The sequence below is a fragment of the Gopherus evgoodei genome, chromosome 2 (assembly GCF_007399415.2).
Source record: "Gopherus evgoodei ecotype Sinaloan lineage chromosome 2, rGopEvg1_v1.p, whole genome shotgun sequence".
Lineage (NCBI taxonomy): Eukaryota > Metazoa > Chordata > Testudines > Testudinidae > Gopherus > Gopherus evgoodei.
In genome coordinates this window covers 156,393,556-156,409,599 of record NC_044323.1, presented here as the reverse complement: position 1 = coordinate 156,409,599, position 16,044 = coordinate 156,393,556, and the positions used below count along the sequence as shown (strand labels likewise).

Below are 16,044 nucleotides of genomic sequence, written 5' to 3'. Positions count from 1 at the left end.
GAGCTTCAGTGCAGACTAGCCACCCAAGTAATTACACAGGGCTCTGGGTGGGCTTGTACAGCCTGTGCTGAAGCTGTTGGTTGCAGTGTAGACATACTGTGAATGTGGGCTCTCTGTGACAGAACAGCTAGTGGTAGGTCCAGACAATGGTCTCTGCATGTTTGGGTTGAGTTTAAACATGTGAATGGTTTGGCTCATTTTAAAACAGAGATTGTTTCTTCTTTAAGGTCCAAGATAGAAGGTTTTCCTCAGCCATAGTCCTCAAAGTAAAAAATTACTGCTTCCCCAGCTGTAATGCAGGACAAATGAGCAATAACTAGCACATTCCTCCAGCATCCAGACCTCATCTTCTCACAGTTCCATTCCCTGCAGTCTCAGTATTGCCAACTGCGAGCCTTCAAAAATCCTGAGTCAGGCCTCCAACAATCATGACATGGGTTTAAAAATCTTGAGATTTTTTAAAAATAATTTTGGCAGGATTTTTTTTTCCTTTGCCTCTTGATTTCTTTGCTTTTAGGACGCACTCATTTTATGTTTTCAAGCTTTCCTCTGCAGTCATGAGGGTTAGAAACTTTTTTTCTTAATGGAAGCTGAGTTCTCCTGCAATCTCTTGATTCCAGAACCTGGGACTTTGAAAAAAAAAAATTGCAAGATTCTGGATAAAATTACGAGAGCTGGCTAAACTGCAGTCTTACCCTCCAGCCTGCTGTCAGAAATGCTTATGGTCAAGTGCTAACCTACCCTTCCCTCCTGGCAGGGTGCATTCACTCTTTTGGAGGGTGAATTTTAACCCACTTCTTGCCAGAATAGAAACAAAGGACTGGAAAGGGACCTGCTGGGTCATTTAGTTCAGTCCCCTTGTGTCGCAGGGAACCCTGCCATATCCAGTGGATGCTGGTTATTTGCAATCCTAATAATAACAACTTATATTTAATAGCAGCGTTTTGCCAGAACCAGTCCTGTCCCATTGACTATAATATTAATGGGATTTGGATATTGGCAGTAAACGGCATGCTGGTTTGAGAACTTTTTGGGGGGAAGAAAAGCCCTGGTCGCACGCAGGTTTGTGGAGCTGCAGCCAGGAAAGGAGGTGTGGGGACGTTCCTTCATTGGCTGCAGCCCTACAAACCTGCCAGTGGCCAGGGGATCCACCATCAGCACAGGAAGTAAGGGGCTGCAGTATCCCTGGGAGCCCCTGCTGGAATCCCAGTGGTGGGTGCTGAGAGGGGAGGCTGTGGGCATGGTAGCAGCGGGGAGGCACATCCCAGTACTTCCTCCTCTGACTGCAGCCCCACAAACCTGCCTTCCACTTGTTGGCAACCTAGAAAATAGCAACTGTTTGCTGGGAACCAAGAGGTTGCAAGTAAGGGGAATTCACTGCAATCCCATTTATAAAATTATCAAGTGCCTTCTTAAAACTAGTTAGGTTTCTTGTCCCTACTCCTGCCATTGGTTGGCTGTTGCAGAACCTCATTCCTCTGATGGTCAGAAATCTTCTTCTAATTTCCAGCCTAAACTTATTTATGGTTGTTTTATCCCCATTCGTTATTGGGCCAACATAATCCTTCATCTTAAATAGCTTTTCTCCCTTCCTGGTGTTTACCCACCTGAAGATCATAGAATTGGAAGGGACCTCAGAAGGTCGTCTAGTCCAACCCCCTGCTCAAAGCAGGGCCCATCCCCAGATTTTTACCCCAGTTCCCCAAATGGCCCCCTTAAGGATTGAACTCACAACCCTGGGTTTAGCAGGCCAATGCTCAAACCACTGAGCTATCCCTTCCCCCCTTGATATCTGGTGTCCATTCACCTCTTGGCAGATGGATGGTAGGGAGCTGCTTGGCCTTCAGGTCCTGAACTCCTTACCCTAGATGCCCAATATTCAGGGCTATGTTTTTAAAAAGGGCAGGCTAGTAGATTATGCAGCTGGGCTATTAAATTTCCCTGGCAGCTTAACAAGGCTAATTTCAATACATGCTTTTTTTTTTTTTTTTTTTTTTTACCTTCTTCTCTCATTTAATATTTTTCTCCTTTCTAGATACGGGGACATGAGGAAAGAGATCGGCTTCAAAATAAGGGATATGTGGTATAATCTGGGTGAGTTCCCTATCTGTACAGTTCACAATAATGTGTATGTTCTACCTCCAAAACTGGATTTCACTTCATCTATGAGATGGGGCTCTGCAGTCCATCCGCCTTGTGCCTGGTAGCTCTTGCACGCTGCCAGAGTTCCATGGAAGCTGTGGACACTCTGGATTAGCTTTCCCCTTCTGGAACTATGTGACAGTGAAAGCAAGTAGCACACAGACTTTGCCAAGGAATTTCTAAACCAGTCACACTTTACTCACAGACAGAGCACAAGAGAGATACAGGTCTATGGAAAAACAACACAACCTGCATGCAAATCCCTGCCTCAGTTTCCTTACCCCTTTGAGGGCCTTTTAGCTTTTGGTCAGTGTCTTATAGGGAGTGCAGGAGCCTTCTTCCTCACCTCTTCCTCCTGCATAGCCTTGCCTTCTTCTGGTCTCTTTTCTCTTGTTGGAGAGAGTCTCACATTTTAACAGCAGATTTGAATTACTTTGTCTCTCCCTGTCCTTCTGTTGTTTTTTTAACTTCTCCACTCCTCTGAGCTGCCACCTCTTTCAGCTCCAGTTAAAAGCAATTAGCAATTCATTCGCTTTTGGCTGATACCGGTCATTGTGCTGCTAGGGCAAGATTATTCAATTGTCAATGGTCCTTAAGGACTGTCCTGCTCAGGGACAGACACCCAGGTGCTGGTCCCCTTTCCCTTAATACCAGAGGCTGGTGTACAGATACAATCCAGTCAGTAGTGTTAATTCCCAGAAACAGATTCCCAAACTGTCACACCGTACAAAGGTTGAGAGTGGGAGTGGGAGAGTTTCAAAAGAGACTCAGTGATTTAGGAGCACAAATGGCAACGGGACATAAAACTGCACCATTAATGGGTATCACCCACTTGGAGAACTTCAGTGATACTGAATGTGTGCACTGTCTTCTCATTACCTTTGTATAACTAATGTGCTCTCAGATATAGATACCTGCTTTCAAGCAGCTGCGTTCCACTGAGCAGAGGCTGGGTCTCATCTTCTCTCTGTTACAGGCCCCCATAAGATCAAGTTCATCCCATCGATGGTGGGTCCAATCCTGGAGGTGACCCTGATACCTGAGCCTGAGCTGCGGAAAGCTGCCATTCCCATTTTCTTTGACATGATGCAGTGCGAGTTCAACTTCAGTGGGAACAGAAACTTCCATATGGTGAGGGACCGTAGAATCATCGGCACTGATGTTTCATGCCGTGTGGTGGGCAAGTAGGAAAAAAGCTAATAAAAGAGTTTCCTTTAAGTAAAGACGCATACCCAGCACAAAGCACTGTGGGAAGTCTATTGCGAGGCAGTTTTATGTGACGAAGGTAGCAGGAGACTGCAAGTCTGGAGTCTTGTGTTCTGTTACTGACTGTGTTGCTGTGAAGCCTTGGGCAAGTCACTTAACTTCTCTGTGCTTCAGTTTCCCCATCTGTAAAAACAGGTGAATACCCAATTGCAAAGGACTTTGAGATCCTTGGATCAAAAGGTGCATTATCAAAAGGGGGGAGGGATAGCTCAGTGGTTTGAGCATTGGCCTGCTAAATCCAGGGTTGAGTGTTCAATCCTTGAGGGGGCCATTTAGGGATCTGGGGGAAAAACAAAAAAACAGTCAGGGACAGTACTTGATCCTGCTAGTGAGGGCAGGGGACTGGATTCAATGACCTTTCAGGATCCCTTCCAATTCTATGAGATAGATGTATCTCCATATATTAAACCAATATTTCCTGTTTATCTTTATAGTGTTATTTATTTGTATTAACACCTAGACCAGAGCCCTGTTGAGCTTGGTGCCATTCAAGCAGCAGAATCAAAAGGTAGTCCTCGCCCCCAGGATCTTGCAAACTACATAGCAACAATTCGCTGAGGGTAACTTCTTGGCTGCAAATATTAAGTCGTTATGATCATATGGCACCGTTAACATCCTTAATAACCCCCCCAACAAAACTTTAGCCCTGACAACACCCCCATGAGTATCAATATCCCCCACTTTATTGTGGCTGTAGTACAGAGAGGGGAAGTGACTTTCTTGAGGTTACCCAATGTCCAGGGCAGAACCAGGACTCAAACACAGGTCTTCAACACACAACTCTGGGCTAATTCCACTGGACTTCTCAATGTATTGCTAGCCTGAAAATTCAAGTAGGGAAGGAAGAAAAAGAAGTTCTTTGCTTCATGCCCAGTTATCCCTTCAGCTCCAGCAACTGCCACTCAGAACTTTTCTTCCCCCTTTCCTCGGGGGATGCCAGTCATAAGCATCTCAACCAGTAGGCAAGGGACACTCTAATGACACTGGTGGTTCCTCTCCCTGGAGACATTTGAAATCATCCATCCAGGAGACAGCCTCCTTGATGTTCTGCCTTTCAGACTGTTTCAGACACGACTGTTGTCACAATGTGATGAATGTGTCCCTTAGCATTGTACAGGCACCAACCCTTCTCTGCTTGGATCTCAGTTTAAATACTCAGGGGGATCTTATTTTCCTCTGGGTCATCAGCCTTTGTCATTGTCTGCCCTGAGATGTAGTTGGATCGCTGGAGTGTATGGGAATTGCTTGAATGCTATGAGATGGTGGGGGTATGAATGTTTAAAACTGGTTATAGACACACCCTGGTATCTTGGGGCTTGAATGGTTACTTCTGGTGATACTGAGACGCTGGTTTCAAGAACACCAGTGGTAGCCTGGGGTATGAATGGGATTATATGCTTGATCAGGGTCACTCCTGCTCACACATATACAAAATCAACCTGATCATCAAATCTGTGGCTGGCAAGAAATTTCCTCTTCCACCATATTAGCAGGGGCCTTGATAGGGGCTTTCCTCTTTCTCAGGAGAGAATAGGGAATCATCCATTAGGATCAGGGAGCTATATCCCAGATGATCAATTTCCTGTGACTTCTGGTTTGAGGAGGGGAGCTTTTCACCTTTCCTGACTCCTTCCCCATCTTCTCTGTCTTTTCCTTGGGTAAAATCATCCTCCAGTTTGGCCAGTTAGATCAGTGCTCTATCATGGGACAATTCAGAAATTTATCCTGTAAAAACATCTGGGCTTCATTCCAAGTGCTCAGGATTTGTTCCTGTTTTGGATTTTTATCTGTGGTTTTTTTTTTTGTTTTTTTTTAGCTTGAAAACGAGTTGATAACGAAACTGGACCAGGAAGTGGAAGGGGGCCGAGGGGACGAGCAATACAAGGCCTTGCTGGAGAAACTGTAAGTGTTTGAAACACACTCGGAAGAACACTAAGAAACCCTAATTCACTACTTCAGATGAATGAGTAACATAGAGAAGGTGCAACCCACAGTGATCTTAATGTGAATTGACTACTGCCAAGACAGACTGATTGGCTTAACATTTTACTTTTGTTGTTTTTTTGCATTACAGCAGCACCTACTGGCTCCAGATTAGGACAGGGAGCCCTTGTGTTAGGTGCTGTATAGCTTCTAGCTTTCTGATGAGCAAAGCAGAGAAGCCAAAAGCCTCTATAATGAAGTTGCATGTGTCTCCATTAGAGTCTTTTGGCCCAGTGACTTAGGAATTATGGTAATAAAATTCTGTTAGTAGTAGAAGTACCATCCAGAACTTTAACAGACTCTCTCTTCTCTTCTGTATTTCTCTGTTCTTTCCTCGGGCGATATGTATTCAGCCTGCTGGAGCACTGCCGGAAGCACAAATACCTGTCGAGTTCTGGAGAAGTGTTTGCTTTGCTGGTCAGCAGCCTGCTAGAAAATCTCTTGGACTACAGGACCATCATGCATGACGAAAGCAAGGAGAACCGTATGAGCTGCACTGTCAACGTGCTGGTAGGAGGGGGAGGGCTCTGGTGCTAATTGACTGACTTGCTTTTAACATTATAATCATTGGACAGACCTGGTATTTCCAGAGTGCAGGTGTCAGGCTTAGGGTACATCTATACTACTCGCCGGATCGGTGGGTAGCATTCGATGTATGGGGAATTGATTTATTGCGTATCATCTGGACGCGATACATCGATCCGCTAATGGACGCCCGTACTTCACCTCGGCAGTAGGAGTAAGTGGAGTCGATGAGGGTGCTGCGTCAGTCGACTTGCCACTGTGAGGACGGCCAGGTAAGTCGAACTAAGATACTTTGACTTCAGCTACGTGAATACTGTAGCTGAAGTTGTGTATCTTAGTTCGAACCTCCCTGCTCGTGTAGCCCAGGCCTTAGCTTGCACCTGAGATTCACTCTGAAAATTGAGTCATTCCTGACTCTCCAGGAAAAAACAGGAGAACGTGAAAGGTGGGAATCCTTAAGTCCAGATTAAATATCTTTCTAAAAGACATATATTTAATCAAGCCTTTCGGAGAAATTCTACAGCCTGGAAATCCAGGAGGTCAGACTAGATGATCATAGTGGTCCCTTAGGCCATGTCTACACTTACAAGCTTACAGCGGTGCAGTGTACCGATATACCTGTGCCACAGTAAAAGTTCTCCTGAGTAGCCATGTTATGCCAATGGTACCTCTACCAGAGCTTGGGTACTCAGAAACAGCAGTGATCATAGAAAATTATAGGTTGAGGGAAGATAACCAAATGTTTTGAACCCCTGAAAAAAGATTCAGGATCAAATGTAGAGCTCTTAACCTCATTTGAACTGGATCATCTGTTCTTACTAACATTATTTGCAGGGATTGAAATGTTCTCATATACCACTTTATTACTCTGTTTCTAGCTAAAGTTGGGTGCAAAGCAAACTGTCAGTGACAAGCAGCTGCACACTTTAGAGTGGTTTGTCATCCAAACTCAGATATAGATTTCATGGCTAACCCCCATTTCCATAATACAGCAAGTCCTGGATTCCTTATTGTCAGAAACTGAGGTGAGGATGGTGAGGCCCAGTGGGTGCAGCTAAGGGTCAGAGCTGGAATCAGGGGCGGCTCTAGGTATTTTGCCGCCCCAAGCATGGCACGCAGGCTGCTTTCGATGGCTTGCCTGCGGGAGGTTGCCGGTCCTGTGGATTCGACGGCACGCCTGCGGGAGGTCCGCCGAAGCCGCAGGACCAGAGGACTCTCTGCAGGCATGCTGCCATAGGCAACCTGCCTGCCGGCCTCACGGCGATCGGCAGAGCACCCCCTGTGGCTTGCCGCCCCAGGCACGCCCTTGGTGTGCTGGTGCGTGGAGCCGCCCCTGGCTGGAATCAGGAATCAAGAGCAGGGTTGGAACAAGGCAGGAGTAGGTCTTGGAGCGAGGCTGGAGCTGGCTGCACCTGTGGAGTCTGTCACTATGAGGCAGAGGAGAGTTCTAAGTCATGAAGTGACGCTAAGAAGACTGAGCTGCTGTTTCTCCTGTGAGGCTTATATATGTGCTCTGAGAGTCACCAGACCAGCTCTTGGCCTGTGGATTGGCTGGGGCCTATCAGAAGAATGACTCATCCCTGCATGTGCCTTAGTTCAGGGCCAGCTTGTCACCTCGCACTTATAACTCCAAAATTGATAGGGGTTAGAAATTAAGCTTGGTTCCTTGACCCTCTCTCAGCTGCCAGTCTCTTCATGGGTTACAGAAGTGTGCCTGAGAGCCCACATGTCTTACAAGAGGAAGGTGCTTAGGCCATTAGCCTAGGACTTGGGAAATCTACATTCAACTCCTCTGCCACAGATTACCTGCATGATCTTGGTCAAGTCACTTAGCATCTTTGTGCCTCAGTTCCCCATCTAGGGATGATAGCACTTCCCTACCTCACTGGAGTGTTGTGAGGATGAATATATTGAAGATTGTGAGGTGCTAAGATAAGTACCTAAGATTGATAGCCCTAAACAGGTAATTTGCCTGATACACTGTGAATTTTGTAGTTTTTACACCAGCTTCATAACTGTGTGTGTTATTTTCTTGGCAGAATTTTTATAAGGAGAAGAAACGGGAGGACATATACATCAGGCAAGTTGTCTGCCTCCAGAATTGCATACAGAAATGTTTTATTCTCACTGCCTTTGGGCATGTCAGTACAGGAGCTTTCAGATCAAATCCCTGTTTGCTTGTAATTCGTCTAGGTATCTGTATAAACTCCGAGACCTACACAGGGACTGTGAGAACTTCACAGAGGCAGCATATACTCTGCTTCTCCACGCAGAACTCCTCAAGGTGATTCATTAGAGGCAATTTTAATATTTTTACAGAGTTTGGGGATTTTCAGGTTGACAAAGACAACCAAACAATGCAGGATAATAAATCTGTGTGATTTTTAACCTGAAGAGGCTGCCAAGGACCCAAAAAGTTTTGTAAGTTGCACATCAGGTATAAACTGGGTAGAAAACAGGTAGGTGATGAAAGCAGCAGAGTAATAACAGGGATTCCACAGCCTCCCTTGGTACCCTGTTCCAGTGCTTTTAACTATCCTTAGAGCTAAAATATTTTCTTAGAATCATGGGACTGGAAGGAACCCTGAGAGGTCATCTAGTCCAGTCCCCTGCACTCAAGGCAGGACTAACTATTATCTGGACCATCCGACCTGAATCTCCCTTGCTGCAAACTGAGCCAGTTATTTCTTGCCTGATGGTTGAAGGACATGGAGAACAATTGATCACCGTCATGATACAGACCTTCCTTTCCAAAGTGCTCTGAGATTCACTGATGGGTATTGGATTTTTTATTTTAGTAGTCTCATTGGCTTCAGTATGACTGCTCATGTGACTAAGGGGTTGAGGATCAGCACACTGGTGTGAAAAATGAGTATTACTTACCATTAATTGGGCATTCTGTGGGTATGGAGTTCAACCCAGGCATAGACAAGTGCCAGGTTGCACCTATCAACACCAGTGCTGAGTTTCTTTCCAGGACTGTTGGAGATAGTCCAGGGGTAAAATAAAGTGTATTGGGCATCCAGGGTACTGCTTACTCATAAACCTACCTGTTAATTTCTCTTGCTGCCACACCCCTTTCCTCCCACTTGTGTATCAATGAGGCCTTATCTACACACAGATGTGCCCTGATTTAATTAAACTGGTGCAAATTTCAGTGTGGATACTCTTATTTTGGCTTCAGAATGGCTTTTTGCTGTTTAGCTTGAACTTGTGCCAAAAAATCCTGTCTTGATATGAAATAAGAGCTTCCACACAGCCATTGGGCTTTGATTTGTTTAAAATGATACCTTAAATTAAAATTCAAGGTGCGGTGCTGCGTGTAGGCAAGGAATTATGTCCATCTCTCTCTCTCTTTCACACACACACACACAGTGGTTTAACTAAAGATGTGATTTTATACCAGTTTAGTTAAACCGGTGCAACTTTTGTGTGCGGACATGCTTACATCTATTTAAACTTCGCTTATGTCCATTTAGTTTGCATCGGTAAATGTATGTGTGCTTAACCTGTATAACCAGTTTCAAATTGATATAAGAGCATCCACAAAACAGTTTGCACAAGTTTAACTAAGGTCTCGGCTACACTTGCAGGTTAGAGCTCATTAAAGCAGTCCCAAGCACCCTAACTCCTGAGGTGTCCGTACTGGCAAGGCATGTATTGCACCTGGACTCTGCAGCTGGAGTGCTCCTGGTAATCCACCTCCACGAGAAGCATAACACTTGCTGCGCCCTGGCTGAAACACTCCAGCGTCAGTGTGGATGAGAAGTTGCATTACTGCGCTGTGATTGGCCTCTGGAAATGTTCCATAATCCTCTGAAGTCAAGCGGCCACTCTTGTCATTATTTTGAAATCGGCTGCAGGCATGTGGATATCCCCTTTCAAAGCTCCGTCTGCTCTGGGACAAAGCAAACCATTAGTGTGGATTGCTGCTGTTGTGAGGGGGGGGGGGGGAGAGGCGTCTGCTGCTGTCTGAACTTACAAGACAGCATGCTGACACATTCTCAGCCCCCCAAAACACACTGTCTCTCCCCCCAAGACACACAACACACTCCGTTACATTCCACACCCTACCCCACCCCATTTGAAAAGCACATTGCAGCCACTTGCACAGTGGGATAGCTACCACAATGCACTGCTTTTTGTGGCGTTGCAAGAGCTGCTAATGTGGCCATGCCAGTTCGCTTGCAGCTGACAGTGTAAAACACACGGTAGCGTTTTCCCTGCTGCGGTCTCCAAAGGCTGGTTTAACTCTCAGCGCTCTACATCTGCAAGTGTATCCAAGTCCTTGATTGGTTTTTAAATTGATATTAGTTAAACCAGTGCAACTTTTGTGTGTAGACAAGGTCTTACTCCATTTTCTGACCATTTATTGCTGCAGTGTAACTTACACCTCCCCTTGCATTGCTGTTGAATTTGGTTCAGACACATCCACAGGAGTTGAACCCACTCACATTTGGCTGAACATATCCCAGTTCTTTTCAACTGTTTTTCCCTTTTCCCAGTGGTCCGATAAGCCATGTGCTCCCCATCTGCTGCAGAGGGACAGCTACTATGTTTATTCACAACAGGAACTCAAGGAAAAACTCTACCAAGAAATCATCTCTTTCTTCGACAAGGGCAAAGTGAGTCTCCCTGTGGATCTTGAGTGTCTCTTACAAACAAATTGATCTGGAAAGATGATAATGTAACAGACCTGTGTGAAAATCAAAAAGCTAGGATTTTTTTCAAAGGATTCAATTGAATTTCAATGGGAATTGAGTGCTTAACTCTCTTAGACTCCTTTGAAAATCCAGTGCCACATGTGAGCCAAAGGTCTGCATGATGCTGAGTACCCTCAACTCTAGAGTTAGCAGAATATCGGGGTGGGGGTCATTACAGTTGTTTTTCTTTTTCCTCTGACAAACATTTGTATCAAAATTTTGAATGATGGGGGAAAAATTTGATCGATTGTACTGAGCTCCCATTAGCTGAATTCTTAACAGGTGGCTCCCCCATTCCTTCCCCCTGGTGAGCGTAACTGCCTTGGAAGAGTGGTTTCAGTTGGGGTGGCTACTCTTCAGGGTGTGTGCTGAGGAGAGGATTTGACCAGTAATATTTACAAGAAAATGCCTCATTGGCAAGAAGCAAAAAGACTCAGGATTGAGGCAGCATGGTCCAGTGGATCACTAGACGTGAGTCAGAAGACCTGGGCTCCTTTGTCATACTATCTGACCTTGGGCATGTCACTTCTCCTCTCAGTGCCTCAGTTTGCCCATCAGGGCTAGTGATACTGACCCTTCATTGTAAATCACTTTGAGATCTACAGATGAAAAGTGCTATAGAATTATCGTGAACATAGTCAGAAATATAGTCCGTATAGTGTGACACTCTCTGGAATGTCAGATGTTTTAACAAAAAACTACTTGTAGTCAGTAAAATTTCTTATTTACCTGTGGTAGATAATGAATGCTTTTATAATAAATGTTCTTTTTATTATTGTTTTGTTTCTTTCCTGGAGATGTGGGAGAAAGCAATCCAGCTAAGCAAAGAGTTGGCTGACATGTATGAGAACAAAGTCTTTGATTACGAGGGGCTTAGTAATCTTTTGGTAAGGTCCCTTTTTCTAGCATGGGTTGGGCTGCTGCATGTTTAAATGGATGTTGCTGGGTAGTTCAGGTTTTCGTTTGTGTAAAGATTTTTTGCAAAGCTTAATATTAAAGAGGAATATTTTCATGCCTGTTTTTTTAAACTTTCTTTTGCCATGAACATACATGAACAGAATATACCATAGTTTAAATTATACAGGTGTTTTACCCTCCTTTACACTAATAAATTAACATTTCTATACAAGTATAATACATTTTGCTCATAACTTTAAAACTATTTCTACATATCTCACTAGCTTATTCTTGCCGTAGCACCTGGCAAGCCGCGCTCCTGGACAGGACACCATTGCGCCTACACAGAACAAAGAGATGGGTTCCTGTCCTAGAAAGCTTACTGTCTTATTTAACCTGCAAAGATATAACCAGCTGCCGTTTGTGTCCCTGCTCCACTTCTGCCTATGCCTGGATGTTTGACTCCATTTTGTTTGGGCGGCCTCATATCGTGTTTATTTTGTAATATCTGTGAAGACAGTGCAGTCACAAAAATTGTAGCATTGATCTAGTGCATGAGAACCAGGAAGCGACATTGACTATGACCAAAACCAGTCCCTATGTCAGTGAAGTACAAGAGTGCTAACACGGGATAAGCAAACTTTAAATTGATGGTTTTTTACAATTCTTTTGGATTTAACAGTCTAAGTAATATTTCATAGATGTGTTGCTAATAGTACAGGGTGAGAAAACGACCTTGTAAATATGCCTGACAATGTCTCAGTGAGCTCAGAAATGAACACATCCAGGGTTCTCTTTTCCTTTTTCCCCAGAAAAAACGAGCCATGTTTTATGAGAATATTATGAAGGCAATGAGACCTCAGCCCGAGTATTTTGCTGTTGGGTATTATGGGATGGGTTTCCCCTCATTCCTCCGGGTAAGACTCCTGCACGTGTTCAGACATTCTAGTGATGGGTTCTATAGGAAACCCTAGAGATGAGATATCAGAGCTTTCTAGAGGATTTTAATGCCAAATACCTATGAATTGACCATCGAAATCACTTCAGTGGTATGAAAATCTCACTCTAAACGGAAATGGCCTGAATTCTCAATTACACTCAGGCCCCTTGGCTCTAGTATAAATGAGATTTCAGGACAGCTTGTTGTCCCTAGTCTGCTGGGTGATCCATGTGGTCTTATATGGGTGTCGAGGGAATCTTCCATATGTTTGTGTTCTCCACAGTGTCTTAACTGCTTATCCCAGTGATCTTCATTGTGACAGTGGGTTTTTTCTTGTAAATAATTGACCCCATGTGTCTCCAGACTGAATCGGTCTAATCCAAGGATATGGGTCACTTCACTTCAGAACGTTAGTGAGACTCTATCCCTCCCGGATGCACTGTAATGCAAAGATGCTTCCTGTTCAAGGTCTTAGTCGCCTACTTCCCCTTTGCCCAGTGGGTGCTCGACCCCTGCCCCGCCTGTTCTTGCCCCTGCACTGCCCTCGTCCCGCCCCCCTTACACCACCTTACCCCAAGTCTCTGCCTCTTCTCCACCTCCTCCCCTGAGCATCCCATGCCCCCGCTCCTCCCACTCCCTCCAGGAAAGTCCAAAGAGCTGCCAAACAGCTGTTAAGTGGTGGGGGGGAGGGGAGGACTGGGAACATGGCGCTCTTGGGGGAGGAGAAGACATCGAGGAGGGGGCAGGGGGAGCTTGACTGCCAGTGGGTGCAGAGCACCCGCAAATTTTTCCCCGTGAGTGCTCCAGCCCCAGAGCACCTACAGAGTCGGCGCCTATGTTCAGGGTTGCGTTAGTGCTGGATCCACACTGGCTATCATTTGTAAAGCCAGCCAGCATGAGTCAGAGGGGCAGGGTGCAACGTGTTCTGAAATGTTCCAGCCAATGTATTTTAAAAAGAGAAGGAGGGTGGCTGACACAAACATTTACATTTCACGCTGGGATGCCTTTGAAACTATTTGCCCTAAATGGAAACCAAGCTTATTAATACCAATTACCTGGAGTGGGACTGGATGGCATAGGGTATTGCCAATGGGAGACTTTCATTTCTAGGTCACCACTTTGAATCCAGCTCGTTGATCAAAAGTCATCACTGGTGGCCTGTGTGTCATGAGTTGGTGTCAGTCCAGTACTTAATGGCCACATTGCAGAACCACTGATCCAGTTGGCCAAATGATCAGCAGTCTCTGCGAGAGGCTAGAGATGGAATGGATCATGGACTTGCACATGCTTTCTTACCTTTAAAGGGGTCCCTCCAGCTGAGGCATGCCAACCTCTGTTGGAGGAGCTTGTTCTGCTGATGTCTATCAAATCTAGTTAATCAGAAAGTCTCCAGATGTGTCATTCTGAAATTTCCTGTCTTGAACCATGGTCACCTGAGCTTTTGGGGAGTAGTTTATCCACTAGACCATGTATGATGGAGGGATTAGTGGGTGAGGTTCTCTGGCCTATATTACGCATGTGATCAGACTAGATGGTCAGATTTGATGACAACTGTAATCGTCTAATCTATTAATGAATTCATAAATAAAACACATCTTGGCATAAATTTAAACCACCCAGATTGCAGCCCTAGTCATGTCTAATTCTCTTTTCTTCTTTCTGCCCGCAGAATAAAATCTTTATCTACCGTGGCAAGGAGTATGAACGGAGGGAAGACTTCAACCTGAAATTGCTCACCCAGTTTCCAAACGCTGAGAAGATGACCAGCACTACCCCTCCAGGAGAAAAGATCAAGTCTTCCCCTAAACAGTGTATCTTTTAGCTATTGTTTGGTTTGACATATTCAAGCCCTACTTCCTGTGCTTGAAGTGGCAGAATCTGTCATGCTGGTACTTTTTCTGCATAACATGTAATTAGACTGCAGAACTCATTGCCACAGTATGTTTTTGAGGTCAAGGACTTTGCAAAATTCAAAGAGGGATCAGACTTCTATATGGATGACATAGAACTAGAATAATTACAATGCTAAAAAATGAATAGGGCTATGAAACCTCATGCTTCAGAATTTAAACCAGTCTTTTAGAAGTTAAGATGACACTTCTGTGGGGGTCAGGTTATTCCCCAGCTACTCACTCTGGGGTTTCTTGCACCTTCCTAGCAAGTGGCTCTGGTCACTGTTGAAGACAAGACACTGGGCTAGATAGACCATGGGTCTGATCCATTCTGGCATAAAAGAGGTGAAAGTGGGGAACAAAGAGGTGCCATGTCTCATCTCTTCTGGACAGTGCAATTTATTGGCAGTTATGAGGAATCTGATTATTTCCTCCCAGAAGTTAATACTTTTAATTTTTGTAATCATTGTAAGTGTAAGTGCTGATGAAAGGTGCCAGGTTCATAGCCCTGGAGATTGATTTCCGCCTCTGTATGCTGGAGTAACTCAGTCAACAACAACAACAGCATAAAACTGGTGCAACAGAGTGGAGAATCAGGCTCAAGACTTCTCTTTGCTAACAGTAAGGGTGATTAACAAATGCCCGAGGGAAGTGGTGGATTCTCTTGGTGTCTTCAAGACCCAGATGCCTTTCTGGAAGTTGTGCTTTAGTCAAACACAAATTACTGGGCTCAGCGCAGAGATAGGTTAGTGAAATTCTCTGGTCTTTGTCAGACAGGAAGTCAGACCGATGATTTTTAATTTCCTTAAAAATCTGTGAAGTTCTCCACAGCAAAGACAGAGCTCAGGCAGCTTCCCCTGCACACATCAACCCGACCAGCTATCCACATAGAAAAATTCATGCAAGACGAAACTTGGTATCAAAATTGCCTCCTTCATTTCTGCTGTTTCAGCTGCTTCCTTTGCATCTGTTTGTGTTTGCACTAACATTTTGGCCAGGGATAGGCCTGAGCTGCACAACATGGCTGCAGATGTGAACTCTTCCCAAAGTTCGGGGATGTTTGGGTGCAGGGCTTTGGCTTGGTCCATTATAAAAAGGAGCAGCTGCATTGTTTGGATCTGGTACAGGTCCATTTCTGTCTCTTATTAAATCCATTTGAAAGGCCAGGCAGTACTATTGCTCCAAGTACACTGTTACCACAGATAGGTTGATGATTCTGTGGGTAGTTCAATGTCAAGCTTTTTTAATTTTTGTTTGAAATCCTGCTTCTTTCAGTCCCTTTAAAAATTTTAACAGAAGCCATATCCTCCCTCCCTCCTGCTCGCTCTCTCTATTAAAATAGCTTCTTGCCCTTTTATGGTTGTTTCACAAAAGGAACTCAAAAGTGTGTTACAGACCTTCATTAAACCTTGCAACACCTCAGTGAGATAAGGAATATACAGGGAATTACATCAACCACCATTGAAATGCAGCCAGTTCTGGGGAGGAGCAAAGCAGCTGATCAACAGCAATATTAGATGACAGGGCCAGATTATGTGTCTTCCTTTTCATTCAGGGTTTTACTTTTGGGGCGACTTCAGTAGAACAGAACAATGGCCCAAAATACTCCAGTAACACAAATCTAAAGTGTTGTGTTTTAGGCCACTATTGTAGACCATGGTATTATTATTTATTTAATCTCTATCATATCTCACTG

The 16,044-nt window shown here is 44.6% G+C and overlaps 1 protein-coding gene across 4 annotated transcripts in view; it reads left to right on the top strand.

The window, feature by feature from the left end:
• DOCK5 (dedicator of cytokinesis 5) overlaps positions 1-16,044 on the top strand; it is a 142,046-nt gene that overhangs the window by 103,370 nt on the left and 22,632 nt on the right. For 2 of the 4 annotated variants that reach the window (XM_030552017.1, XM_030552019.1), the window contains exons 32-41: positions 2,036-2,094; positions 3,119-3,273; positions 5,225-5,310; positions 5,745-5,901; positions 7,956-7,996; positions 8,110-8,200; positions 10,422-10,541; positions 11,417-11,506; positions 12,329-12,433; positions 14,126-14,267. In XM_030552017.1, coding sequence (XP_030407877.1) covers positions 2,036-2,094; positions 3,119-3,273; positions 5,225-5,310; positions 5,745-5,901; positions 7,956-7,996; positions 8,110-8,200; positions 10,422-10,541; positions 11,417-11,506; positions 12,329-12,433; positions 14,126-14,267 — 1,046 coding nt within the window. The remainder of the gene's footprint in view (positions 1-2,035; positions 2,095-3,118; positions 3,274-5,224; positions 5,311-5,744; positions 5,902-7,955; positions 7,997-8,109; positions 8,201-10,421; positions 10,542-11,416; positions 11,507-12,328; positions 12,434-14,125; positions 14,268-16,044) is intronic. The other 2 variants (XM_030552018.1, XM_030552020.1) reach the window with 2 other exon arrangements.